At 39.6% G+C, this 27,500-nt stretch overlaps 2 protein-coding genes across 5 annotated transcripts in view; both read right to left on the minus strand.

The window, feature by feature from the left end:
• Window positions 1–16,466, minus strand: part of LOC145492278 (uncharacterized) — a 17,073-nt gene extending 607 nt beyond the window's left edge. The window contains exons 1-14 of the mRNA XM_081471680.1: window positions 16,168–16,466; window positions 11,923–12,318; window positions 9,929–10,291; window positions 8,677–8,943; window positions 7,561–7,797; window positions 6,469–6,575; window positions 6,007–6,065; window positions 5,718–5,899; window positions 4,498–4,656; window positions 2,990–3,020; window positions 2,170–2,342; window positions 1,383–1,754; window positions 870–1,019; window positions 590–705 (exon numbers count right to left, since the gene is read on the minus strand). Coding sequence (XP_081327806.1) covers window positions 590–705; window positions 870–1,019; window positions 1,383–1,754; window positions 2,170–2,342; window positions 2,990–3,020; window positions 4,498–4,656; window positions 5,718–5,899; window positions 6,007–6,065; window positions 6,469–6,575; window positions 7,561–7,797; window positions 8,677–8,943; window positions 9,929–10,291; window positions 11,923–12,318; window positions 16,168–16,264 — 2,709 coding nt within the window. The 5' untranslated portion in view covers window positions 16,265–16,466. The remainder of the gene's footprint in view (window positions 1–589; window positions 706–869; window positions 1,020–1,382; window positions 1,755–2,169; window positions 2,343–2,989; window positions 3,021–4,497; window positions 4,657–5,717; window positions 5,900–6,006; window positions 6,066–6,468; window positions 6,576–7,560; window positions 7,798–8,676; window positions 8,944–9,928; window positions 10,292–11,922; window positions 12,319–16,167) is intronic.
• A 2,274-nt stretch (window positions 16,467–18,740) lies between these two features.
• The window catches only part of LOC145492252 (hemicentin-1-like), a 45,392-nt gene continuing 36,632 nt past the window's right edge, over window positions 18,741–27,500 (minus strand). For 3 of the 4 annotated variants that reach the window (XM_081471621.1, XM_081471624.1, XM_081471623.1), the window contains 5 exons: window positions 27,169–27,288; window positions 25,971–26,001; window positions 25,203–25,368; window positions 22,995–23,345; window positions 18,741–21,073 (listed from right to left, as the gene is read on the minus strand). In XM_081471621.1, coding sequence (XP_081327747.1) covers window positions 23,010–23,345; window positions 25,203–25,368; window positions 25,971–26,001; window positions 27,169–27,288 — 653 coding nt within the window. In that variant the 3' untranslated portion in view covers window positions 18,741–21,073; window positions 22,995–23,009. The remainder of the gene's footprint in view (window positions 21,074–22,994; window positions 23,346–25,202; window positions 25,369–25,970; window positions 26,002–27,168; window positions 27,289–27,500) is intronic. The other variant, XM_081471622.1, reaches the window with a different exon arrangement.

Consider the following 27,500-nt stretch of genomic DNA (forward strand, 5'->3'; position numbering starts at 1 on the left):
ATAGACAGATGCTGGAAGTGTAACACGCTCGACACTAATGGGGATTATGCATAAAAACAAACAAACAAACAAAGCATAAGCAAAAGCAAAGAAAAAGAGGTCGATGCATCGTTGTACTGAAGTAATAAAATTTCCCACCTTTAAAATGTAGGAATTATTTATATAAAATTAATTCTTTTCCTTATCGGGGTCATTCTATTTTCTTTGAGTATGTAAATATTCACGCCTTAAAAACCCCTCTGTTAGAGAACATTTGGTTAAAATTTGTACGGATATTCTGAAGACCACTTGTCGCAAAAGAATATAATGCTGGACAAAAACCGTGAGGTTAAAGGTGCTCAGTCACGGTTTGCACATTTTGAAACGTTCAGCCTAAATTTTCAAATTCGTCGTTTGCAATCCGTGTCAATCTTCGCCATCCTTGACCATTCTTGTTCCTTTATGGTTTATTATTATCTCTTTGATGTTTTTCTATCTTAGAAAACTATTATTTTCAGATTTCCTTCCATTTAAGGGAGATTTTGTATGTGGCCAAAAAAAAGACAAAACACCGTGACTGAACTCCTTTAAACTCAGTGTGTAAACTTACAAGTTTTTTCCGGGCTGTAGATGCTGGCGGATTTAGTATGGCGCCGTTGGAATCAGCTCTTGAATCTCTGGCGACGGCTGACTTAAAATTTGCAGGAGGCTCAGGCAGATGATAATCTGTATATTGAGAAGATTAAAAAAAATGTTCACAAGAGTCAGATGAATGACGACAAATAACCAAATATATAGATACGATATTTTCTCACGCTTTGCTCGTGCGTTTATGTACTATTTAAGGCAAAGAGACTGTTTTAAAATTCAAAATCGGAGCACAAACTCACGTGGTTCGTGTTTGTTGATGTTGGACATTGCCTCGTTTCTTAGAGGATTCTCGGTAGCAGGCAGATTGGAAGGATCATCCAAAGCTAAATCCACTTGTTGCAGCATGGAGCCTCCTAATCTCTCTGTTTGATTATACTGTGGGGGGTTCCCTGTGTCGCAAAATGAACAAGCGCATGACGCATCTCCAGTTAGTTCACATTACTTACCTGTACGTAAGTCTGCAAGTACTATCAATACGACTAAATCAAAAGTCAAAATATGCTTATTTTGATACGTTAGTCACGACTCTTAAAAAGGATTAAGTTGACTATTTACATATTATTGGTCTTATCAGTCTTAGTGAACATCCTAAGGGTGATCTGTAATAAATTATGTTCTTTTGGGTAAGGGTGTCTTGGAAGGGGAATGATAGACAAATGTTACCCCAGCAGATACCGTAGAGAATACAAAGGTGTTTTATTTTCAGCAACATTATACGGGCCCTCTAAGTTTGACATATCAAGCTATCTTACCTGGTGCTAGTCCATGGAGTTCCGCAGAAGGCTTACTGGATTTATTCTTCTTTTCTGGCGTGGCATAAATTACCGTTGGATCAAGGAGCCCTCTGATTGAGCCACTGGTCGCCTGTGAGGGTTTTGGTCTGCGGCCTGCATATCTTCCCTTACCAGGCTCTGTAAGGTTTCCATTTGTTTCCGACTGAAGCATGGCTTGCTCAAAAGATGGTGGTTCTTGAGGCAGGGGTAGTGTGTTCAAGTCTCTCTGTGGTCCTCTAACGAGGTATGACGAATTTGCAACGACCTCTCCCGTGCTCTGTGCAGTAGGCTTGTTGCTTGAGACACGTGACCCTGGCTTAAGTAGCATTTCAGGCTGAGGTCGGACAGAATCTAACAGGGAAAATACAATCAGATTAAGCGCAAATCGAATTCTAATAGTCTATGTACAAGTACAAACGATTTTAAGATAACTGACATAATGCTTGCGCGCTCACTGGTCGAGAACTATGGTCAATGATGGCATGGCCATAAAAGAGGACTGTCCTGTAACGCAATGTAAGATAACTTTGAATTTGAAGAACTTGAGAAATTATCGTGACTTTCCCCATAAACTGATACCGTCGAGTCTCATCGTGCAACGGAATGCCCTTAAACACTTATGGTTATGGTTAGACCATTTCTATAGGGTCTGTAGGAGTGTGGACCATGGACAAATGCGGTCGGTTGGTCTAATCGTAGACAAGAAGTGATAACATTAGGCACCATCTTTGATTGGGATTCACGTGCAAACAGCACATCTCCCTACCTTCTGACGAGTAACCATAGTTAACATTGGCATTGTTCGTTTTCTTGCTATCGCCAATCGATTTCAGAGAATGTGTGGATGCAGCTAAAATGAAGGGATCATCTTCGACAGACTCCATGCCATAGCTTCGCCTATCCGTCGAACGGGACGCACTTGGGCCACCTACGACATAACTGAACAATAACAAAAAGAGCAATTAGTCACAATAGTAGAGGAAAGACTTGCGAGTACCCTGCAATATTATCCAGCTCGATAATAATACCAAGTTTTCCCTCATTTTACTACAGTTTAACTGAAGTTGAATTTGTTCAGACACGATCGCTTCTCGCCCTTATAATTTACTCAGTCGAGGTTTCTTCAATTTGGTATTCCGTTTGGCCATTGATTGCCACCCTCCTTCGTAAAAATATAGTTAAAACATTTGGTATAAATCGTTCATTGAATCTCCTTTGGCTAAAATTTATTGCCAGTGACCTTGAGTTTCTAAGTGCAAGCTACCAAGTACTTTATTCTCGCAGAAATATCGCACAATGCCTTCAAATCACTCATTGCTGCAGATTTCTCTACTGAACATAATAACCAGCAAAATTGGACAAAGGTGCTACCCTGGCTTACAAGTCTCCATAACCGTAGTTAGGGTCATTCTGCAAAGATTCGAGACCCTCTATGACCAGACGAATGTGTAAAGAAGTGGCCTAAGGACGCTTGTGTCCAGTCACAACAAATGCAAACATCGAAACTAGCCAATCACAACTGCAAAAATCATGTCGTACAAAGCGTCGAATAACTGGAGTAAATAACAATTGTTAGCATTGTTCACCTTGACGTTGGCGACATTTCAACACCGTCAGCTTAAAGAAAAGAGAAAAACAAATGAAATAAAGGATCAGTGTCATTGATTGTTTCTATTCGCCATAAGATTAAACGACAATTAAATTGTTTCTGAATTTAATGTTCGAGTTTTCATGCGATTGAATTGTTCTCTGCATTATTTCGTACAGGTTTTCATCAATGTAGACCTTACTTAGGTGTAATCTTTGAAAGAAAACAAAAAAGCCAGCAATACCCTAGCTGTAGTGCATTATAAAGAAAACATGAAGACTAAAGGCAGGTTTAGGTACGGTTGGTTTTCACTAGCGCACAAGCAGGAACGAGAGCTGAACGAGAAGCGTCACGAATGACTGGGAGTTTAGATACCAGCTCCATCTCGTCAAAGAAACATGTGGCTCTAGGGACAAGAATAGACATGAGCCCTCCTCAATTGTTAAACAATATGGCGGAGTCCGTCTTGTGGTTTGCAATATCTTGGCACAAGTCTCGGTCAAAGTGAGTTATGATTGGTCGACGACCTTGTGTCTATGCTTATGCTTCTGTCGCTTGCATTTAGGACGTTTAGCACCCGCGTCCTCACTGCGACATAACCACGGCACAAGCCGAAGAAGACCAAGGCACTTGACTCAGTCATGTTTTTCGTTTTGGATTTTTTTTTTTGGAGGAAAGTAAAACACTGGTAAATACCTAGGAAGAGAAATTAACCATGGACATTGCCTCAGTCATATATTTTTTTTATTGGCTACGGCCCTGGCTTGCGCGTATGCTTATGTTCTGGTGTTTTTACTTACTTATGCTTTTGATTATGCACTCGTGAAAACCAGGTTTAATAATAAAACAAAGAGCTGATATGTGGAACTGTTGCCTAATTTCCTCATTTTATCCATTGAAATTCTTACTCCTCCTCAGAAACTTTCATTATTTACTTCCTCGCTCAACCTTGTTTCGTGTCTCGATTAATTAGGAAAGGCTTCACCGTTGTTTAGTCATAAAGTTCCCATAAATAAGACGTTTCAAATGACCTGTTTGCTACGAAATACCTTTCGCTGACGCCATGGATTGACTATATAAATGGAAGCCATATGGCAACTTCAACGACTTCAACGACCAGGCTTCACCATTGTTTAGTCATAAAGTTCCCATAAATAAGACGTTTCAAAAGACCCGTTTGCTACGAAATACATGTACCTCTCGCTGACGCCATGGATTGATTATATAAATGGAAGCCATGTGGTAACTTCAACGACTTCAACAACCAGTACGTAGTCTACCTAGTCCTGTTGCCTGCAGCGGCAGAATAAGAGGTTGACGCCAGGAATCGAAACAATGCCTTAAAACTATACAAATGAGGCTCAGAACTTACAGTAGCTAACCCAAACCCATACAGAGTCGATGTGTAGTTACGTTGTGGCACACACTACATTATTGTAACAGATAATGATCGATTCTTCAGCTGTTGAAACACTGATATGGATAATTTTGTTGGGATTTCCTTACCTCCATCAGTCTTCTTGCGAATCGTGAACCAATAAATTAGAAAAATAAGAGTGACAATAACAAGTACACCAGCAACGCTGGCGATAACAGCAATCATCCAGTCTTCAAGGGTTTTGTCGTCATCATTCCGGTCTGGGATAGCAGTGGGAGTAACAATAACTAAAAAAAAAAGAAGCAAACAAGCAAGCATAGTAAAAGTGAGAGTCATGTAAAACAAGACATTTCTATATCTCCACCACAAAAACCATTCTAGATTCGTCGTCATTCTTGTCTAGGATGGGAGCAGGAATAGCAATTACTTAAAAGCAAGGAAGCAAACTTGTAAACGCAGTAAATGTGGAAGTCATGTTAAAGAAAACATTTATACATGTGAACCACAAAAACCATTCTAGATCGCGTCCAGTCACGGATTCACCGTAGGAGTTATCGAGGATCGTTTGTAACAAATACTGCTTTTACCCATACCCCATACCCAAACCCATGGCTTGATTATGGTTATCATGGCTAACGGTATTGCTCGTGGGCGGGTACGCACAGCGACGACAACGATGCAGTCGCGCAAAATGGCGACCATACTCCAGCTAACAGGTTAACAGACATGCAGCCTTGGTTTATAGCGTCCTTCTCTGATATTGGACATCCATGTTATCATCAATTGACACCTGTCAAATCACAGTACCGCTGACGAGTATCACGTGACCATATTGCGGGCTCAGGTTTAGAGCTCATCGAGGTCACGTCACGCGGGCTCATGTCGGTTTAACTTGTTTTAAACAGGGCCGGGTCGTTCGGAAGCGGGTTAACGCTAACCCAAGATTAAAAATTAACTAAAGAATAATCTTTCACTTCTTTTGTTTTGTGTATTTTGAGATTATTCAAACTTAAAACAGAAGGCCAAACATTATACAGAAAACCTCATTGCAAAGTTACAAAACTCAAATCAAAATTCTCGCTTATCCTGGTTTAGCTTGATGAGACTTTGAACAACCCTTCCCAGGAGCTCCGCTTTTAGGCTAAATCTATATATTAATCTGCGAACAGATCAACATGTTTCCAATCAGCCTGTTCAGACGTGCACTGACATTCTAAGAGCAATAAACGAGGAAATCTCCGACTCTAGTCCACTGTATTGGTTATGTGTTATGACGACATGCCATAATCATAAAAACCCCGACTTCATTATTGAGTGCTCTTCTGTCTCCAAGAAAGCTTTGACTCACTTTCAGAACTGGTAGATGCAGTTGCGCCTGTTTGAGGTCGCACGCCTACTATGGACGAGGCATTCACATCAAGATCTCCAAGCTTTCCATCTTTTGCAGCGTCTTGAAGTGTCCTAAGTACATCGCTCTCTTTAACAGTAGATTTGAACTTCAGGGCGAGATCAACAATCACACTTCCACACCTTGGAGGACACACACGACAAAAACGTCAAAGAAAAGTTTGAAACTAAATTTACAGTCAACTGTACAATAATAGCTAGTTATCAATCTGAGTGAACAGTCTGCATACCTGACATCTAAAAGTATCGAGTTTTGATAATTAATTTCACTCGTAAAGATCCCGTCAATCTAAGATAAAAAATATAAAAGCGATTATTTCACACATTTTTAACTCTCTATTTTCATTAGCATTTAAATGCATGTGTATGAGATTGAACAAGCTTGAACAAGCTGTTGTCAGACAATATTGGTACATATAACATATTCATGTAAGACCTCTGGAACTTACTTAGTTATTTCCCTGCTGAGGCAAAAACCACTATTTGGTGGGCTCGTAAACATTTACCGCTTTCATTTAAAAAGCAATTGGCAAGACTAGGTTCTGAAGACCAGAAAATTAACTTTGCTTACGACCCGTACTGTCGACCCGCAATAAAAGGTAAATTTATCAGGAGCAATTCAAATCAACAATTATTTACAAATCCATTAGCAAGTACATGTTAATATGTGAAGTCAAAAGCTGTGACATTACCGTCTCCTGTAGTTTACTCCACAACGAGCCTGACTGGCTGAATTGTCCATCAGTACAACTTTCACTTGTGATGACCAGTGTCACATTAATTACAGTGCTTGCCACGACTGGTTAGAGAAACATATCAAAGAACGAAAATGTTAATGCTCTCATTTGCTTGCATGGTTTTTAGTTGAATGTGTTTATATTGATGATTTTCGTAGGTCCACGTAGATTTCAAACCAGAATAAAAGATCTCAATGAAAGATCTCATTCTAAGTAGAGCAACGGATGCTTTTTACACAAATGTAAATAACTGAATCCATATGATCTTAGACGTGGTAAACAACACATGGAAACGTCAATCCTTTGACATACAATACATCAGAACGACCCCATAGTTTGGCCAGTCAGCAATACAAGGCTATGGACATGGATATGTCAAAATAATACATCCAAGAAGAGAATGAAAAATTAAAATTAAGGTAAATTAATTAAATCAAGCTACACGCTCGTCTGGTAGCTTATGCAGAAGATTGATAAACGAAAATGCTGTCAGAAATCCCCTTATACGGTCTGTTTGCACAGAGTGGCTGAAGCCTAAGTGTACCATGTCGAGCATAATTAGGTCGATTTAGACCGCATGTGACGAATGTTAGCGACACAAACACCTGCTTGCGACAGAAAAAGCTTCTCAGGGGCAATCAAAGCTACTGTCTTGAATGGTAAGAAAAATGTCAAAATGTCGTGGGATTGATCTTAAAGGTGTTCTTAAACCCTGCAACACACGTAGCGTCCGACACTGGGCATGATTGGGTATATTACAAAGTTACGCCGTCTAAATCGGCCCGAGAGATTTATATACAGCTATAATTAATAAACCTCGCTACCTAACCATGGACAATAATGATCGACAACAGATACTAACTGATGTCAAGCTGTTGTCGCCATATAAAGATATATGCTACTCCTGACATTCAACTTATCCCTTGACTATAAAGGGAAAACTCTGAACTTTGTTCGAAGTCTCCACAACCTTGGCAGCCGGGCCTTTGGCTAACGGTCCTGCATGTATATATCTCATAACACATAAATTACCAGGTATCAGCTTACCAAGGCTGGTATTTCTTGTATCACTGCCCAAACTATTTGTCACGTTGCAAGTATACACAATGTCACTTAGCACTTCTGAGATGTTTAGCGTGCTTTCATGGCACACACTTTGCTGTGGATCACATGGTGTCCAAGAATAAGCCGGCTCTGGATTTCCTTCTGCTCTACACTGAAGAGATACACTTTGCTGTGCTGGAACTTCATGTTCACTTGCAAGTTTAATAATCTTGGCAGGATCTGTCAAAAAAGTAGTATTAAAAGTACGAAAACTGATTCCCAGCAAAAAATTCTCTCATAATGTCTTCAATCCATCCAATTTGCATTACATACATTTATTAATCTCCAGGTTGCTAGCACGGCTTGAAGTCAAGTGTCAGTGGCCAATAATATTCCTCGACACACAACCAATTATCCTTGGTAGACTAGTGTTGTTTACCTCCCTTCCCCTCCCCCCCAGAAAAAAAACAGATGTCCTTCGCTGCAATGCTTAAAACCAAAGATAACGTCTTCATCACTAAACTAACTACATACCCAACTACAGCAAATTTGTTCTTCACAAATAAAGAAAGCAACCTTTGGAAGAAGCATTTGTTCGATTTCTAACACCTGGAAGACCTAGTCAGGACCTCACTTTTGTCGCCGAGCGAGGTTGCAGATTCATAAATAGACTTTCAGAAAGAATAGAACATGACATTTAAGCATCCGGGCAGGGGCGGATAAATGAATTTTCAAGAGGGTGGGCTGATATCTTGAAGTTGCAGAATCAATGGGGCATGCCCCCAAAATGTGGCAATTTGAGAATTGGCACCTAATTATTGAAAGCTGTTACACAAGAAATACTAGCAATGTCACAAAGTAAAAATTATCATGAGGTTCATGTCCAGAGTGTTTGCCTTTATTTCTTCCATAATTGTCACAATTGTTTTTAATTTTTCTTTCCTTTCCAAAGAGGGGGTGGCTAGCCACCCACTCCCCCCCCCCCTCCCCTCGCCCTTGCTGGACTTCAATAAACCTCAGAAGTGTTGTGTTTACTTGCCCTCAACCTCGTCCCCGTCCAGCTACACCTAAATCTGCCCCTGCGGGCTCTTAATCAAAGAAAAAGGTATATTCACTTACATATAACATTCACTTTGACATTGTGGCTAACCGGTTTTCCAAACCCATTGTCAGCTGTACAGCGGTATGTCCCAGAGTTACTTCTACTGATGTTTGGGAAGTCCCACGTTTGACCCTGGTACAGTATTTCACTACTGCTACCATCCTCCAACACTCTGATCCAGGTGACGTTTGGTGTTGGTTCACCAGTTGCTTCACACAATAACTGCATGTTCGAGTCTTCAAGAACAGTCTGGTCACGACTTACATTAGTAAGGTTTGCTGCAACTGAAAAGAACATGCGTTTATTAATTTTCGTGGCTTTGATTGGTCTCCGTTTAAGTTTAATCGTAGCATAAGTTCCAGCCCAAGTGTTTTGGTCGATTCACGAGTCAAGGTCGAGTCAAATAATATTTATTTCACTTTTTCTTTTTTTATACAAAATCGTTTGACGATAATTGTTAAAAAAGTTGTCAGTCAGGTTTCACAGGAAACAGTTTTCCACCGCAAGCAACTGCAAACGCGATCACGAAACCAAGATTTCGTTGTGCATTTGAAAACAATATAGCCTTACGACTACCGGCATTCCTCACCAAGGCTTGCCATCTATTAATTTCGCGGAGAAGGCTTCTCTAGAAAACCCGGTACACAAATAAAAAGAAGGCCATCCATCAATTTAGCCGCAGAGAGAATGGCTTGGAATCTATCATGCCCTATGGATGCAACAAGGTGGCTCTCGAATGCCGCGTAATGCTATTGTTATACTCTATGTCAATTTTCACTGTGTGTCGTTGAAGAAGACCCTATGCCTTAGCCTTGTGTAATTGACGAAAATAAATGGATGTTGATGATTGTTTCAGAAGAAGCTGAAATCCCGCTATTCTCGTACCTATAGTACATCATTTTGACAAAGAAATTACAACTAAAAGACCACATGAGGCCAAAAACACATACGTTTAACCTGACTCGAACTTGACCCTGTCTCGCGGTACGATTAAACTCGTCCCTGTTTGCATTACTAGACAATGGCCTTTGCCAGCAGTGACATTGACAATAAGGTTGGTGGCTCCATCATAAGTTAGCTATACCGTGTATAAACACAACACAAAGAATTGCCATTGGTCTATAACGACGGCAGCAGTGAATATAATGTCTACTTCAATATGGTCCATGTACTCTTTCACTAGGTCCATGTAGGGTTTGCCAGGTAAGCGGGGAAAAACGGAAGAAAACGAAGTTTTCGAAACAACCAAATATTTCTGAAGCTACTTACATTGCACTGAAATTTCTATTATGCTTGTTAGCCCACCAAGCTTGTTATAGTTTAAAGTTTCAACCTTAAACTTGTATCTTCCCCTGTCTGATCTAAGCGCTGTAAGAATAGTCATCGACGCTTTGGTATCATCTATATGGATTCTGATTCGGTCTCCATAAGCGGGCTCCACATAGAGGTCACCCTGCCCGGGTTTGTTTGCAATGCGCTTTTCTTCACCATCACGGAGATCAAAGAATGTAGCGTCTCGAAATGAAGGCGACACGCCAAGTGTGTAGCTATACCTCCACTGCAGAGTGATATTGTTCCCTTCCTGAACAGTTGACAGGTTTAATGGTGTTTGATCCCAGTGCATTTGAAGTTCTTAAAACGTCAAAATGAAAAATAAAACAAGATATGTAAGTTGACTTCACTGCTAAACAAACATTAACATTCACTACAAAACTTTTTTGCATGCACTGGGAACTAAATCAGTGCCATCTACCATAGCCCCTTTAATAAACTAATAAATAAATATCTTAATTAACCACTACCCCATAGGGGCTTTCAGAGCCAATGGAAACAAAAAAGGAAACAAATAATGTAACTAAAGATATAACATGGTTAAAAAACCCAACAGGCAGGAGGCAGACCTCTTGGCTGTTTACAAGGGTGACCGAGGAGTTAAACTCGGGACAACAAAGAACTAGTGGGAACGGGATTTGAACCCGCGACCTCGGGATTCCAAGAGTGGCACCACACGCTGCCGCGCTGCCCCCTTTTCTGCTTAACTATATTGAAATACGGTTCCATTTTAGAAAAAAAAAGGAACGTATTTTGCTGCGTCGCTTGTACTAGAAGTACACATACACATACACATCGACTTCAACTTCAGCTCAGCCGTCACTGGCCGTCGATAAAACCAGGAACATGGAACATTCTGGAACATCCCGGAACATCGAATAACTATGATAATTATGAGAAAAATATGTAAAACTAGATTTTCGAAAATATAATAAACAAAAATAAACTGGTATCAGCTTGGAAAATATACAAAAAAAACAAAACTAAAACATAACAAAACAACAATAAGAGAGAAAAATGAAAATGACTGTAATGAGTGAAGGCTCGCAACTTAGAAGACTAATCAGTCGTTCACCATCAGTCTAATCACGTGACTGTCCCTTATTTCTAGATTTCGTTGTTCATAGAAAACCAAGGTGGTCACGCGTTAGAACTCTTTAATCAGACCGAAAAATATGGGTACACGTGTTGTCACAAGTGTTGACGATCTGAAATTGAATTCTAAGTGTCGCCAACAGTTCAAGTGTCTTTCCTGGAAAATGTTTTCTCCAGTTAAAGTTAATACTTAATTAATTAAAAACACTTTTACCGCAGTCTATAATCTATTCATCGCTAGTTCAATTTCACATGCAGATCGCTATCGGACATTCGATCAAACTTAGTTTTTTTATCGAACCATGCGAACGCCACCAAAGTAGACCGAACATGCGAAGTATGCGCGTGAACGCACTGCTCTAATCTTTGATTACTCGGGCGAGTCTGCACTTGGTGGGCGATACTGCCAAGCGTTCCTGGCGGAGAGCGCGAAACTGGGAATGATAAAATTACAACACGAAGACGGAACAGAGACAACTTACTTACTTACAACTGACTTAAAACAAGCAACTGTATGACGCTCCTACGAACACCTCAGATATTGAAGAAATCAGGGATCAACAAAGGAAACGCAATGAATAACCTGGCATTCATCGTCCGAATCGTCCATGTTTGTGCTCAAAAACAGAGTGCAGTAAAGACACGTGACGCAATTGGCGGGAAAGAAGAGGAGCCTACACTCATTTTGGTCTGTTGAAGGAATACCCAACGCTCCCTACCTCTCCCCTACCGACTCCCGTACCCCCCAAATATCTTTTCGTATTTCGAACTGATACCAGTTTATTATTGCTTATTTTATTTTCGAAATAAAACAGACAGAGTGACACAGTTCTTACCTGTCAACTTGACACGAACGCGGTATTGCCATGTGCTCGTCGTCGTAAGCTTGCATCGGAAGGTAGCTTCTTCTCTTTCAGTTGCTCTGTTTATTATCAAGGTGGCCACTTGACTTGTGCTGATATTAAAACGTGCTCCGAAATTATTGAGTATTGTCGTGGTCTCACTGCCATCACTATGATGGAATTTTAAGCCAATATCGATAGCAGTTTCAGAGCCGTCTTCAAAAATGGAAAATGTAGTAATTTGCAGTTTTGGGCCGGGGGACAGTATGTAATTCCATTTCAGATGCACTTGTGTACTTCTATTGAATAGCAAAATGTCAACTGTTCTAATGTCAGTTGGGTCTGTCTGATTCCAGGCTGGCGGAGGAGCTGTCCATGTTACAGAAGTTTCTGCAAGATTGTCATGTCACAAATTTACATTGACCACTTCTAAACACACCATCGGTTTTTACTGTAATAATGCTACTATCGTAAACACTCGCTTCTTATTGGTTGGAAGCGGATCAATTTATCCCCAATTGTATCGATAGCTGAACAATTAAATTTTAGTTGCATTGGTCTCATTTGAACAATCAGCTCTTGATAACTTGAATGAAAGCGAACATGTCCCTGTTACTAAAAGAAAATAGGCTTTTTTCTCAAATCAATTAGGGATTTATTGTACTGGTGAACAGATATGACTTTTTCTAGTTCTCACAAATAGAAATTAGAAGTCAGAACTGTTCACAAGTACAATTAATCCCTAATTGTTTCGAGAAAAAAGACCGTTTTAACAATTAGCCGAATACATGTAGCTCAAATCAACGCTTACAAGTTTGATTACCAGCTACTATCGGTTGTAATAGTCAAATATGCCTTCATAATCCGTGTAGTTGTAATAATATGGCAAAATTCATCCTAAACCCATTTGAACATTGCTTTGCATTTGCGAAAACCAGGCAGTTTCATAGCTTCGAAAAAGGTAATTTAAAACATCTCAAAAAGAGCTAGCTGTGTTGAGAATCACAGACACGACAAACGAATTATGACATCGGCTTCGTAAACTGAGGCATTTTGCAATCGTTTGGTACGGCAATGAGATTAACAACGGCTACAAGCTGTTCACTAAATTCATGATATCAAAAGACCTGACGGGTGCGCAACAGCGTCAACATTTTCGTTGTTGCCATGGGAATCCAATGGCAAATAAGTTTCTTAATAAAATTAAATTCTGAACTATTTATGAATACCAAATTTAATGAATGTTACCTTGCTGCGCAACTTGGCGGAGAAAAATTATAGATAAATGTATGGAAAATTAACGACGCGGCTAGACGCTTTCCAGCACAGCTACTTGTACATCCCTCAGATCTGATTATGCAAACCTTTGTCTAGTATCCAAGAGAGGTTTAAAGTTATTGACTGTGGGATTTCGATACAAACAAAGTCCTCTCTGTCGAGTGTCACCTTCTTATCAAGATCATCACGGTTTCCAAGACCATGATAGGGTCTACAATTGAGCGGTTTTCATTTGTTTTCAAGTGTCAAAAAGTAATTAGATTTTACACTTATACACGATTGGCTTAAAAGACCTCGCGCCACTTTTTCGTCCAATCAGTAGTAAAACCAAAATCGCACACGTTTTCCCGCGCTTTCCGTCAGCGACACGTAATTACTTGGAGTTTTGATTGGTTCACTGGGTTGACTGTGTCCTTTGTGATTGGCTAGCGTGATTACTTTGTTTTTGGTTTTAAGACACTCAATCCTCCGTAGGAAAAAAGATGGCGACTGGTTCATTTACCCATAATTCTTAGCGCACGAAAACTCTGACAACGTTCATAAAAACGTACAATAAAGTTTTAACATCTTCAAACCTAACACACACTATTTCGCAAGTACAGGGACAAAAAATTGCAAAAATACAGCTTTTCATGTACTTTATGGGCTGTGTAAGGTTCGCATGCTATTGTGGTAAAATGTACAGCCGCGATCTTTTTTCCTAGGGAGAATTACAACCGCTCTAGAGGAATTGGGATTTACATATCTCAAGAATGGGAAATGTAGATGCTGGTCATTTTTATGACTCGTGACTCTCCGAATATTTGAGCGTCTAATGAGTTATGGAAGTTCGAAATTATGTGAAATTAAAATAGTTTGTGTTTGCACGGGGGTCAGGAAAAGGCTGCCACCTCCTGTGTAGCCTTTCGAAGGATTTTTAAGAAATGTCTTGTTTGGTTCGCTCTTTGTTCCGCTTAATTCGGGTCAGCGTGATTCTCTTGCAAAAAGTTTGCCAGGTTGTACATTTGCCTTTACAAATATTAAGTCTCGAGAACTCCATGCGTTTTAGCCTGCTGTGCAGACAGATTTCCACGTGACTGAACCACGAGAAGAAATAGTAGATGTCTGTACCCAGGCTACCACCCCTAAACTGTGTGTGAGTCCTCTCAAAAGATACATGTAAGTCTTGATTAGTTGATTTTGCAACGAATCACTCGCTAATTTCTGTGCGAAGGCGCTTGCATCGTTTTCAAACAGTCAACGAAATCAAAAGCGAGACTTCGTCAGGCGGTCAAATCTACAATTCAAACCAAGAATGGAACATACTCGCACCATCACTTCATTGGCTGAACGCAGAAATGACAGCCTCACCCCCACCCTCCACAAAAAGGAACAAACAATGCATCAAGGAAAAAGGAAACGGTACAATACGGCTTAGAAAAAGAAACAAGTGAGGCGATTTCACACCGAAAATCATCGAAGGTTTAAATTTTACCTATGCATATAATCAATACGTTCACGTCAATGTTTTGTTTGTGTGTCCTCTAATGATAATAAATTGGATCACTTGTTATGGACCCGCCGGCAAATTCGGCAAAGCAATAATTGATCGAGGAGACGCATTAAAAAACTGACGCCAAATTGATTTCACAACAATGGAAAATGTTCCACTCAAAAGGAGAGATTACGTCATCTGATAAAAATGTGAGAAAACTTGACTTTCATATGGTTGACAATTTGACGATTCTCGGGATCGCCCAGAGCACGATAATGCCTTTCAGATTTCATACGTAATACGAGACAGAAAATAACTCTCCGAAACAGTATTTTTAATGATCAATTAAAATTTAGTCCAGGAAAAAATATTCTACAAATTTGCTGAATCATTCCCGAATAGAGTCTATTTTTAAAAGCGATTTGAAGTTGAAAAGAAAAGAACTGATTATATATATTTTTCGCTTCGTAGCAAGTTACGATATGACGAGTTCAGCCGATTTCATTACAATGACTCTTGATTTAAGACTTGGAATGTTTATGTGTAAATTCTTGTTTAAAAACACATTCGCCGCTTAGCGCACTGATATTAAATGCAAAACAGTTTGGTTGAATTTACATACTAAAATGTCCGTGCGTGATATCGTCAAGCATGTGTCTTAGCTCCTGACGAAAGATAAAAAATATCCAATGAAAGTGCGAGAGAACTGTCACTTTATATACTTGTGCTCAAATTCTCAAAGACTCAAAACAATAGTAACACAACGAGGTTTGCTTTCGAGAGTCACGTAACAGTCAGCGTTTGTTCGATCGACAAGCCGATGACGCTATTGTTTTACTCACTCGCAGGTTGTGAATGTTTCCAACATATTCCGGTATCTTGTCGTTGTTAAATGAATCTATGAAGTCGTGGAAGAAATTTGATTATAGCTTGACTCCTTTAGAAATAAAATATTAACCTAAATCCTCTTTACTGATGTTCACACGAGACAAACAGCAGAGCAAATTTGACAGCTTATTTTCTTTATCTCTATATTTTGATTGTTGTGATTAAAACGTGCATTTGAGCAAGTGTAATTGCGTTTGACTCCAACGTTATAGTTTAACTTAAAGAAGCTGAAAAAAAGACTAATTCATCAAATAATCACAAACTCAAATGAAATCCAATATCTATCTAAACAACGCCATGAAAATATAACGATCCACGAAACATTGTTAACCGGTTTATGTTCAGTTTTACGCCAAAACAAAACCACATGCCCATGATGAGTCGTGCATACACACTTCTGTCACCTCTACCTCAAACGATATGAGTTCCAAGCCTCTCGTTTAAACATCTAAAAGCGAAAGCGGTTGCTCGTTCATGCATGTATTTACTTTCGTCTCGCGGAATAACGAACTTCGCTCACGATAAACAGACGGTCTTTAACACTTACAGATACTACCATCATGCGAAGTGCTAAGCTTGTGTAAGAAGGTTTCGCTTACCAACAAACTGGAAGTTGGCAACCAGCAGAAGAAAGAAGCCGCTTGGACAGATGAAACCAGCCTTTCCAATCCCTAGATTAATTGTAAATGCAGCCATGTCGATAAACAAAGCATTACCGTGGCATCTCTGATGGCCTCTGATAACTCCGTTCTCAAGGGAAGTCTAACTAAATCTGCTTAGCTGCCAGGCCGTTTAAACTACAGGTTGTTATGAATGCATCAGCGATTCCCGCCATTTCGGACATTTCGCAGGTAATTTAACCGGCCATTAAGAAACAAGCCCGTGCGAGCTAAGTATTTCAAACTTTGCGGTTACTGTATTAAAGGCCACTGATTTAGGTTAATTGCGTCGATTACTCGGTCTGGCTTTCCGCACAAGAAAACTAATATGACCCGGAGATGTAAAAGGAATATTTAGTCACACCTAAAGAGGATTAACGGGATTCGGAACAGGGTATCAGTTCAACCCTGTGTTCAGTAATAGTTTTTTAGTCTGGGAGATGGGGTGGGAGTTATCGAACCGCTAAAATCCCGCACAGGGAATTAAAAGAATCACTGTGTACAACAAACTTCTGGGAAAATTATTAGGGGCCTTAGAGGTTCGCAGAGCGCTCTCTCCTCCCTGTTGGTGATCACTTGAAGTCACTGAAGGAACGAAATTATATTAAGAGAGTCTCAATGGGGTGGTGGCTTAAACGACTACCGGTTGACATTTTGGCTTCTTTACGGTTAACGGTTAATTCGTTTTCCTTACGGTTAACAGAAATTAATAACCATTGTTTAAAAAAGTTAAAAATTTATTTTAATCACCGTAAAACATTTGAGGTCTCAGGACCATCGCCGGATGAAAAAGGTATAATTTAAAAGAATGGTAGACGGTTGTAGGTTACTACCAACTCTCCCAGCGTTTTCCTGTACTACCAAACCACAAGAAAATACACAAAAAAGTCTTGACAAGGGATCTAGAGACTTTCACTTTCGTGGCTAACACTTTCTTTATGGTTAACATTTCTTTTTTCGGCTAATGGTTAAAATTCTCCAATTTTCATCTAACGGCTACATTTTTGGGCCCGGTTTACGGCTAACAGCTAACCCCATTGAGACCCTCTTATGACATGTGATGGTCGAAAGTGTAAGCACTAGGTTTAATAATTCTTACTCGCTTTTGTTCTACGATCTAAAAGTCCCAGTTACCTTGTTGCTCCAATCGGGAATTTGAAGCTCGTTTTAGCTGTTGATGTATTCTGTAACTAAAAGCGAAGTCTGCCATCGGTCCAAAGATCTAAAGAGGCACACACGCCGCCCGAGTTCATTCCCTTTCCGTAGCAAATACTGACTTGGAGGACTGGTACACAGTGAATCCTCGCACTCCACCCCCTTCAAGCGTCTAGCATTTACGTCACTCCTCAGTGAATACGCGCCGATGTATTTGTCTTTAATTGTTGCTAATTAACTCTGAAGTTCCGGCCAAACGATCGCAACATGTCAACACAACATAGTCCCAACATTGTTGGCCCAGCATTTGCAAGCTCCGGCCAAACGATCGCAACATTTTAGCCCAACATATCGCAGAAATGTTGGACGCAACATGTTGCGCGCGTTTGGCCACCTTGTTGCGACACGTTGGGTATTGAAAATCGAACTATTGCGCATGCCCGGGTGTAACATTGTTGCACGAACCTGGCCAAACGACTACAACATCATGCAGCATCCACAAATATTGCAGGGAAATTTTGACCATTTTCAAATTTGAGTCAACAATACCCAACATGTCGCAACATGGTGGCCATACGCGCCAAAAATGTTGCGATATGCTGAGTTGAAATGTTGCGATCGTGGTGTGAAGGCCTGGGAGAAAGCTGTACAGGAACTAGGCAAGGCACAATGCATTACAATACGTATCGCAGTAAAGCTAATGTGGGCCACCAGTATTGCACTTCAATAACGAAGTCAGTTGTATTCACTGCTACCCGTTCAGGTTTTGATTTTGTGAAGAGTTGACTGAAGGTTGTTGCCTGCGAGGGTATTTGTCCGTCACCCACCGAAGATCCCATCTTATCAGTGAGCAAACGATGCATGAAAGGTTAGCTCGGAAGAAAACACAAGAACTTTGTTGTGTAACGTATGGTGGAAGTGCAATTTTACCTAATTCGGCCCCACCCCCTTTAAAACAGTTGCTTTTCACTCTATAAGGCACCCTACCACGTACTAACCTCCCCACCACCCATCCCCCCCCCCCCCCGCCCCAGAATTTACATCAATCTTGAGTGTCCTACTCAGGGATACGTACCCGGTATTTGCCTTAAATTGTGGCCAATATGAAAACCTTTATAACGCATTGCATTATGTATCACAAAAGGTTAATATCAGCACCAGCACTGCACTGCAGTAACGAAGTCAGTTGCGATTGATACGCGTCCAGGGTTTGATTTTGTGAAGAGAATTGTTGACTGAGAAGATATCGATTTCTTTGCCATATGCGGCAGATTTCGATACCACCAGAGTAAATGAACAAAGGGTGGTAGGAGAAGCTTGGAAAGTAGAGTTCGAAAATAAAAACATCAAGAGCAACATTAAGTTAACAACAAACTTTATTTTTACTTTAATTTCTGATTTATATGAAATCTAGTAATTAAAAAATCAACTGCGTAATACATATTGAGGCGCTTATCATCGACACAACTAAGCACTCTTAAAAACGGGCCAATGACGCAAGGTTTTCTCAACACTTCTTCAGCTCATTTCAAAACCTCGCTCTTTTTACGTTCAGAGCAATTGTGTTTAAAACAATGCAATCTAAATGTTCATACGAATGATACACGCCCCACTATTATTTAGTCATTACACGTCAATGACACAGAGAACTGTTTTCAATATACAATAACATGCATGATTAAAGAACAAGAACTAAATGACGACTATTTAACTCATTATAAGAACAAACATTACTGCTACTGCAATTTAATTAACGCATGGGTCATTATGATCTCTATGCACGCATTTACACCATCTTATTTTCACTTACTGTTGCTAACACCAAATGACCCGTTAAAATAAATACTACACGAACATTCATTTCATGAATGATTTAAATACTCATAAAAGATTCAAATAAGCTACTTAATCCTAAAACAAAACACCCGAAACTTAACTAAAAAGACAAAAAAGCTCGACAACAATCTGGTGTTGGGAAAATCTACTCCAACATCACGGGACCCTAGTCAAGTTACAACATCAACCCTTTCCAAAAGCCCCTCGTTTCATTCATGACACTTGTAAGGTCAAAAACAAAGACAATGAGAAAAGAGGCAATCCTAATCAGCTGGCAGTTGTAAACTGTAGAAACTCAAATGCTGAGAAGGAAGCCACATACAGTATGCCATAAAATTATCTTATCACTACTTGTTAAGACAGCCCTTTTTGTTGTTTTTCGTTTTGGCTGATGGGTTGGATTCCTTGGATTAAGGACGAGTATCAGATATTATTTTCCTTAGTTCTTCTTCTTGGTTTATCCATAGCTAATAGAGGGGAATGATCATGAAATCCGACAAAGTTCTTTGTTGTATGTTTTTGTTCGCTTTGTTGGCCTTCACCGTGCACAAAACACAACAGTTGTTTACTCGGTACTGAGGAACTAACCAATAAAAACGTTTTGATTACGTAACTCATGCATAGTGTATGAACGCAAAACAAAAGATTGTGCACGGTCGTGGATCTTCCAACGTGAATCTTAGCATCTTTGTTTGCTCCTTTGATGTTTGCCGGGCTTCATAACCAGTCCCCTCTATTAACTATGGTTTATCATATCAGTCGCACCCCTTCCTTTGGAAAATTTCATTTACTAAGGATGGAGGCTATCCTAGCACATAAAAGACCATGCTTGCACTGCAACAGAAAACCATAAGATCCTACTTCTTAACAGTACTGTGCATCTAGAAAAATACATGTATTCACAAGCTATAAAAATATCTACGAACGTTTTAAAAAGACGAAGCAAGACACGTGTTGAAAACAACTTTCCAGAAATGGTAGATGTCAATTTTGCAGTAGTGCCTCAACGTACAATGTAGGAAGCAAGTGTTTTACGTTACTACCGCACGTACTCCATTACCAAACTACTTCAATGAGCGGAAACACGCGATAATTGATGCGTCTTGCACGACAGTGGTTGCACACGAGCGTATTCTTTTCACTATCGCGTCACTGATTAGTCATGGGACCTGGGTATTACTTTTAAGACTGAATCAAAACCTATTTTAGTACGTTCCTAATCTGAAATAAACTTTAAGGGGTGCTACATACACGTTTCTCTTTGCAATTTTACATTATTTAACTTACAAAATTATTTACCTTCTATAAGCAAGCACAGCTTGCGTCTGACACCATTCACTCTTCTACGCCTTATCTCTAATTTACCTTACCACAATTTAAGCTATAATTTCACTAGAGCACCTTTATAAGTGGAAAATTTAAATTTGTTCCACGACATTTTCTTGAACTTAGTTCAGGCACGTACTTGGCTCAGAAAGGCTGACGGTATGGTTGTTTCACAGGATAACCCTATACTAACTATTCGATAATTTATCACTAGGGCAATGAGAATCTTGCGGCTTGTTTGCGCACATCAGCGGCATTTCTAAACAAACCACACTTGATACTAGCTGGCGCCAGCGTGCAGTGTGCATAAGTGTAAATAAAACAAAGACAAATGGAGTTCTACTGAGGATGCTCAATTGCACTCAAAGCTAAAACAATTACCTCATCTTGAAGTTGAGCACTAACCACACTAGTTCGGTTTTATCTTCTAATTCTCACCGACAGAAGAGAATTTGCTGATGCAAAATTAAAATTTAACATTACACTAGTTCATCAGCCAAATCTCCACTGGCTTCGTCATCCTGGCTCACTGCAATGAAAATAAAATTAGGTGAGAACTGGAGAAAACTGACTGCACTACAGTATCACTTAGTGATTAAATATAAGGCACTGCAAGGAAACTTGCGGTTTGCACAAATTTCTTCTTTGCATCTCGCTGTAGCACACCAGGCATGTTTCTATTATGGTTCCAATCACAAATAACATTTTTTTATGTCCATTCAACAAGGATCAAATCTCCCTCCCTCTGATGTCAAGTTGTCATTGTTAATGAGTAGTTTTGAGCACGGGGGACAGCTAGCAATATAGCCTAATATAAAAAATTACACCATCTTATCATGGAGATTGGCATACAGTAGAATCCCGATTTTTCGAACCTCTCAGGGAAACAAAAATTGGTTCGAAAAATCGGAGAGTTCGAGATATCGGGGGTAAAATTACAGGGTTCGACTGAGGAGAGGGAACGACTTTAGGTTCGAGTTATCAGGAGGTTCGAAAAAATGAGGGTTCGAGAAATGAGGGATGTAGACTAGTTGACACATAAATTATCCTGACTGTTTTCCTGTGTAGTAAAAAAGTTGCATGTACTACAAATAGGAACATGGAGATGAATGGAACACCATGGGACACCACGTCAGATCAGAGTTAAGGATTAAAAACTAGCATTAGGGATTAGGATTAAGGGTTAAGATTACGGTTACAGTTAAGGTTACATGTCATCAACATTGTTCCAGGCAGTTTTGGTGTTCCTGCTGTTAACAAGTGCCTTTTAAAGTAGCTTTCTGTTCTTTAAATCGATGTAAAGTGGGAGCAATCCACGGCGCCATAAATCTTTAAAGGGGAGTGTTGCAAATAATATAGCGAATAGTACAAATCATTTATCTGCCCGCCACTGGAAAATCACATAATATTTATAACCGATAACCGAGTTCAACAATTTTAAATTTGCCATTTTTCACACATGGGCGTGGTTACAATTGCGCATAAGCAGAATAGCAACTGCTTGTGATATTCTGGAGAATGCACGAAATAGGCCAATTTCAATATATTAAAATTCAAACTGGGGTCTCAGACCGAGGGGAATAACAACCAAAGAATCACATCCAGGCTGAGGGTGAATAATTAATTTCTTTTGTTTTCTTCTCCTAAGCCTTGGAGCCAAGTTTGAATTTTGATATATCGAAATAGGTCTATTCGGTCAACTTCGTCTGCGTTACTTTTGCACAATGCAAAACATCAGATTAAATAACAGGTTCCAGTCGTATGGTAGTGATGATCCGAAAGATACCAAACAGGTATTCAACGATAAGAACTTCAAAGTAGGGCCAGGGATTCGGAAATTTAGGTAGGGCTAAATCATATTTCGGACTTCGAATATTTACCAAAGATTTTAAGGGCTGTTTTTCAATGGCCTCTTCTCGTTACCAAAATGACATAGACAACCAAGAACAGATAATGGTATAAACCAATTGATGAAGACTAATCACGGCCGTAGTCAGACTAAAATTTTTACTGAGGAAATACCAGAAAAATAGGCTTCTTATATTGATCTACTTGTTTTATGCATAGCTCCTTATGAGAATTTCAAATATATAAATAAATTCCCAATTTTTACCGAGGCAAGTGCCTCAGTTCGCTTGTTATGCCCAGCACGCATTCAATAAATACGATAACATCATGTCACGTGGACTATACTGGACAAGTATTCGAGAGTTAGGTAGCCATTACAAACCAGTTAATATTTAGCATGTACAGAAGACGTTTGAATTTCCGTGGGTATCACACATTGTGACCGTTAATTGCACCTTCGAAGGGTTCAAAGTGATACGACTGTAAGAGGGTAGAAGATACAGCAACCGAATGCTGTAAAGCAATCTGGCATCAATCAATTCACGTAATTCTCATTTTAGGCCTCCGAGACGCTGCAATGGAGAAAAAAGGCAACATCTTACCATTTCTTTCTTAGCTCAAATTTCCAACAAAATTTCTTGCCCTCGTTCATCACTATTGTCGGTATTATTCTCGTGAAGGGATAATTCCTCTAGCTTTATGGTACTCCGGTCGGTATTATTCTCGTCAGGGGATGATTCCTCTTGGTTTACGCTACTCCGGTCATCTTGCCTTGACTCGTCTTTTGTCTCTTCATCTGTTGTAACTGGCGCTCGCAGGAATTGTGATATTTCTGCGTATTCTGTTTTTTCATAGGTAGGAGGCATTTTTAGTGGCTCCTGGGTAGCAGGGGCTGGTGTCTTCTGATGGAAATCCCGAAGGTCAGCGTAAGTCCCTTCCCCAGGCTGAGCTTTCTGTTGATTAAACAAAGTTGAACTGATATGACCCCTCTTTTTAGAAGAGGCCAATTTGGGCAAACGCATAGTTCAACTGTCACGGTCTCTAAGTTGCCCGCTTCTTTGCTGCATAACGTCAAATATTCGGTACTTATCTATTCTTATCGTCATGAATGGACGAACGAAGCATTATTCAAAAGGAAATTTAAAATATAAAGGCCGTTGTAACAAGTAGAATGTTCCAAGAAGATGACCTCAGCTGGGAGAAAACAACCTGTTTTCAGCTGACTCCAAATAAAAACAACAATTACAAACATAAATAGCGTACAGAATGTATGGATTTTTTTATTAGATTTTAGCAGGTTTAGTTTACTACAATTTTAGTTTGCAAGCTATTATGTCCGATGTCTCCCGCTTTATATGGCGTCAATACAGCAAACTCATTCAAGTAACAGGTTATGTAGTCTTATCGTTACATACAAAATCTGTATTTATTACAAAAGGTTAATCTTTAAACTCATATCAAAATGTTATTACATTTTCAAACGCAAGCTGCTCACCTTGGAATCCAACATTACGGCGTTTATTTTGTTATTAAAATATGTTAGATAGCAGTGCGCTTTTAAAGGGACACTATCACGGCGAGTTTACTACATTCTTGATCAAGAGTGCTAAAATTATGACAGAGATGACAGAGTACCTTCACTTGTACACAAAATGTTATTACAACTTCAAGATAACGATATCAAGTGAATTGTTAAATAAAAAACAAATTGCAAATTAGTTTTACGCGACACGACTTTCCAAGACACGACTACATAATTCGAAAAGAGCCTTCCAGACTTTCTTAATTTGAGATCAAAACCTTGCGCATGCGTAACTCATTATAACACTTCAACAGTGCCACTTCAATAGTAAGCTCTATATTTTTTTTCTCTAGGTTTCCATCAATGAGAATCTATCTTTGAGCTTTTGACTTTCGAAGGCCATGCTCACGATAGCGTCCCTTTAAGTTGATTTTAGGCTTTTGACTTCGCGTAATGTGAACTTACTAATCATTCACCTTCTCACCATAGAAATACATAACTTGCTGTACTTAAAACTATCCTCGTTTTATTTTCCTTGGTAGTGAAACTTCTGTCTTCAGGAGTGGGGTCATCCATTTCCAACACCAAGTATTCTTTTCATCTTCAATACTTTCAACACATTACCTTGAATTCAATTTTGAGTCAAAGATTTCCTGCCGCCGAGGCTGTGATTTCCATTCGGTTTGACTCGACTGTATGTTGTCAGCTTTATTTGTGTGCAGCTTCTTAATTCCGATGTGCTTCTATCGACAAAGTATTTTTAACTGATATTTGGTTAGCCTGCAAGATTAGCAGAATTGGAGCAAGGCGAGAAAAGTGATGACATCCAGAGACAATGGATGTGATGAAATCTGTATTCCCGTTTACATTTCCCTTAGTTATTTTTAGGTTTATGTAAATGTTGCAAGCAAATTGAAGGATTTAGGTAAACGCTTCAAATAAGCAATGGGTTTAATGTTCATTTAAATTCATTTGAAGATCGCTGAATAAATGTTACCAAACAGAAGTTGAGATTATCTCGATTACAGTTCTATTTTCTTATGTTTCAACGCAAGAATTAAGAGTCATTGGTTTATCAGGAACAGTGAAAAACCGATTTATATATTGAGGCTTCTTTAACGAATTTGCAGTGAAACATCTGTCCAGCATTGAGTGAATGAAAATGAGGTGACAAAAGCAAGTAAACAGCACGTCCATTTTATCGAACGGAAAGCCAAAAACTGCAAGAAAGTACAGCTTTCTAAATCAAGGCCGCCTAACTGGAACTTCAAACGATCTTGGGCCTAACCTGAGTTACACTGGAGTCGTTGATCGCTATCCCAGGTGTCTCTGCAGGGTTCGAGTTCTTGAATGTCACCATTGGCGTCTCAGATGGGTAACTATGGCCATTTGCTCTGTCATGCTCATACCCATAATTCCCTCGTCCTGCTGCCCTCCCACCATTTACGATATTCCTATCCAACAAAAAAGTATGTACATAAAAATAAAACTATTTAACCAGGAAAATAGTGAAGAGGACACGGCTCACAAACGCCTTACAGGACGCTCGCATCACGGTTCTTTAACTGAATCTTGCTGACGGAGGTTACCCAGTACCTACAATGTGCGACAAAAGTGTTGAGACACCTAGCAGTAAAATTCGATTTTCGAGCGGCTTGGAAACGTTTTCCCTTCTTCCCCCCAACCATGCTGATTTTTCTATTTCTTAGATTGCACAGACCACAGACCACAGCGCCTACACAACATTGAATTGGGGGTCCGGGGGCATCAGAGAATTAACGCTACATGTAGATGCAAATAAAATAGAATAACTGCTTAAATATCGAAAAGCATCATTTTCTAAACGTGTCTCAACTACTTTTGTCGCCCGTTGTAGATGTATTGAGTTTTAGTTAGCCAATGCTTCCGTATTGTAAAACAACTGCTTCTTTTGGTAATAATTTTATCCAGACTACTCCAGATTATGCGACGGTTGGACAGACAACACCTTAATGCAGAAAATTGAAAGGAATGGAATAGTGTTTGTTTCGTTTTCAATAGAACATGTGAAACTTACGCTTCTGGCTCAACCCTTTGCCCGTAGGTACCTGTAAATTAAAGTTAAAAAACAAAAGATATTAATCAATCAGTAGTCCAAGCTCGTCTAAGTTGGACACTTTACCACTGGCTTGAAATGTGACAAAGTTTCTACATACTTCTAACACCACTTTCACAGTGTGTGGGGATGAGAGGAAAGGCAGAATGGCAAATGTTGCATTTGTTAGAAATATTAGACATATATTCACGGATTATGTCAGTAACAAAAAATTGGAACTGACAAATAAAATAAAATAATAATAAAGAAAGAAAGTTTCTGAAACAAAGAAAGGAAGAAAAGCACTTTCGTCCAAGGAACTGTTAAACGTGTATTCATTTGCCACCAGTTTCTGTGGTAGGAGACGGGAAGCAGTCTAGTCTATCCACTTTAGTGGCAAGAGGCACCGCTTACTTGACTCAGCCTCACAACAAGGCCATGTCAATATTTCAAATCTCAAGTTTTGGAGAGTTAAATCTGATGAATTAACATTTAGCATTGCCCCCACCCCCCCCCCCCTTCCCTGACAAGATTGGCTTTACAAAACTCGCGTCTTTATGTAATTTAATCAGAAGCAAAACCAAAACCAATTGTGATTTGTTCGCACACGCCTCCCCGCGCTTCGCGTCTGCTACACGTATTTGCATGCTTTGAGTTCTGATTGGTTCACTGCATTGTTAGCCTGCGTGCACACGTCTACTATTGCTTTTGTTTCACCCAGCAAAAAAGGAAATAGTAGACGGCTGCGACCATTGTGATCGGCCAGAGTGATTCAACTGTTTTGATATATTAAAACTCAAAACTTGGCTCGGGGGCTCGGGGATTAGGGGCCCATCCCTAAACCTCGATGTACTGTAGCTTCTTTAGTTTTATTCCTCGAAGCAAAGTTAGAATTTTAATATAGAGAGAGTGGCCAATTGGAAAACCGCTATGTGACATGCGATTCCATAGTGACTATCACAGATTAATTTGTTGGCATAAACTTAATAGGAGCATCGAAAACAACTGCATAGTTAAAGCCGTAAAACAGTCAAGAGCACTGCATTTTAGAGATCAACTGCCACGACATTTACTATGTTCACAATGTAATAGAAATAAAAAGATGCCATAATCCCTGATAGACATGGTAGCACATCAGAATTATCAGTAGTAACAAGTATGGAATTTCACGAGACCTTACCGTTGGAGAACGATGCTTGATTCGAGTTGTTCTTGTGGACAAAGTAAGCAATGATCGCTACAAGAATAGCTAAACCTGCCACACCTCCAACCACACAAAGTGCAATTAAACCAGGCTTGGCTGAAAAATGGAGAGCAAGAAAAATAGAATCACACATAAATATATGGTTTAAACAAGAAAAACAACTCATCAAAAAACACTGGGACTGACTCAAAGGTACAGTTAATTTTCTCTCGAATTTATCTGTCCTGTGCCCTTGTGGGTAGAATATACCCAAAGGTACAGTTAATTTTGTCTGCTATTAATCTGTCATGGACCCTTGTGGGTAGAAT

The sequence above is a fragment of the Orbicella franksi genome, chromosome 7, assembly GCF_964199315.1.
Source record: "Orbicella franksi chromosome 7, jaOrbFran1.1, whole genome shotgun sequence".
Lineage (NCBI taxonomy): Eukaryota > Metazoa > Cnidaria > Anthozoa > Scleractinia > Merulinidae > Orbicella > Orbicella franksi.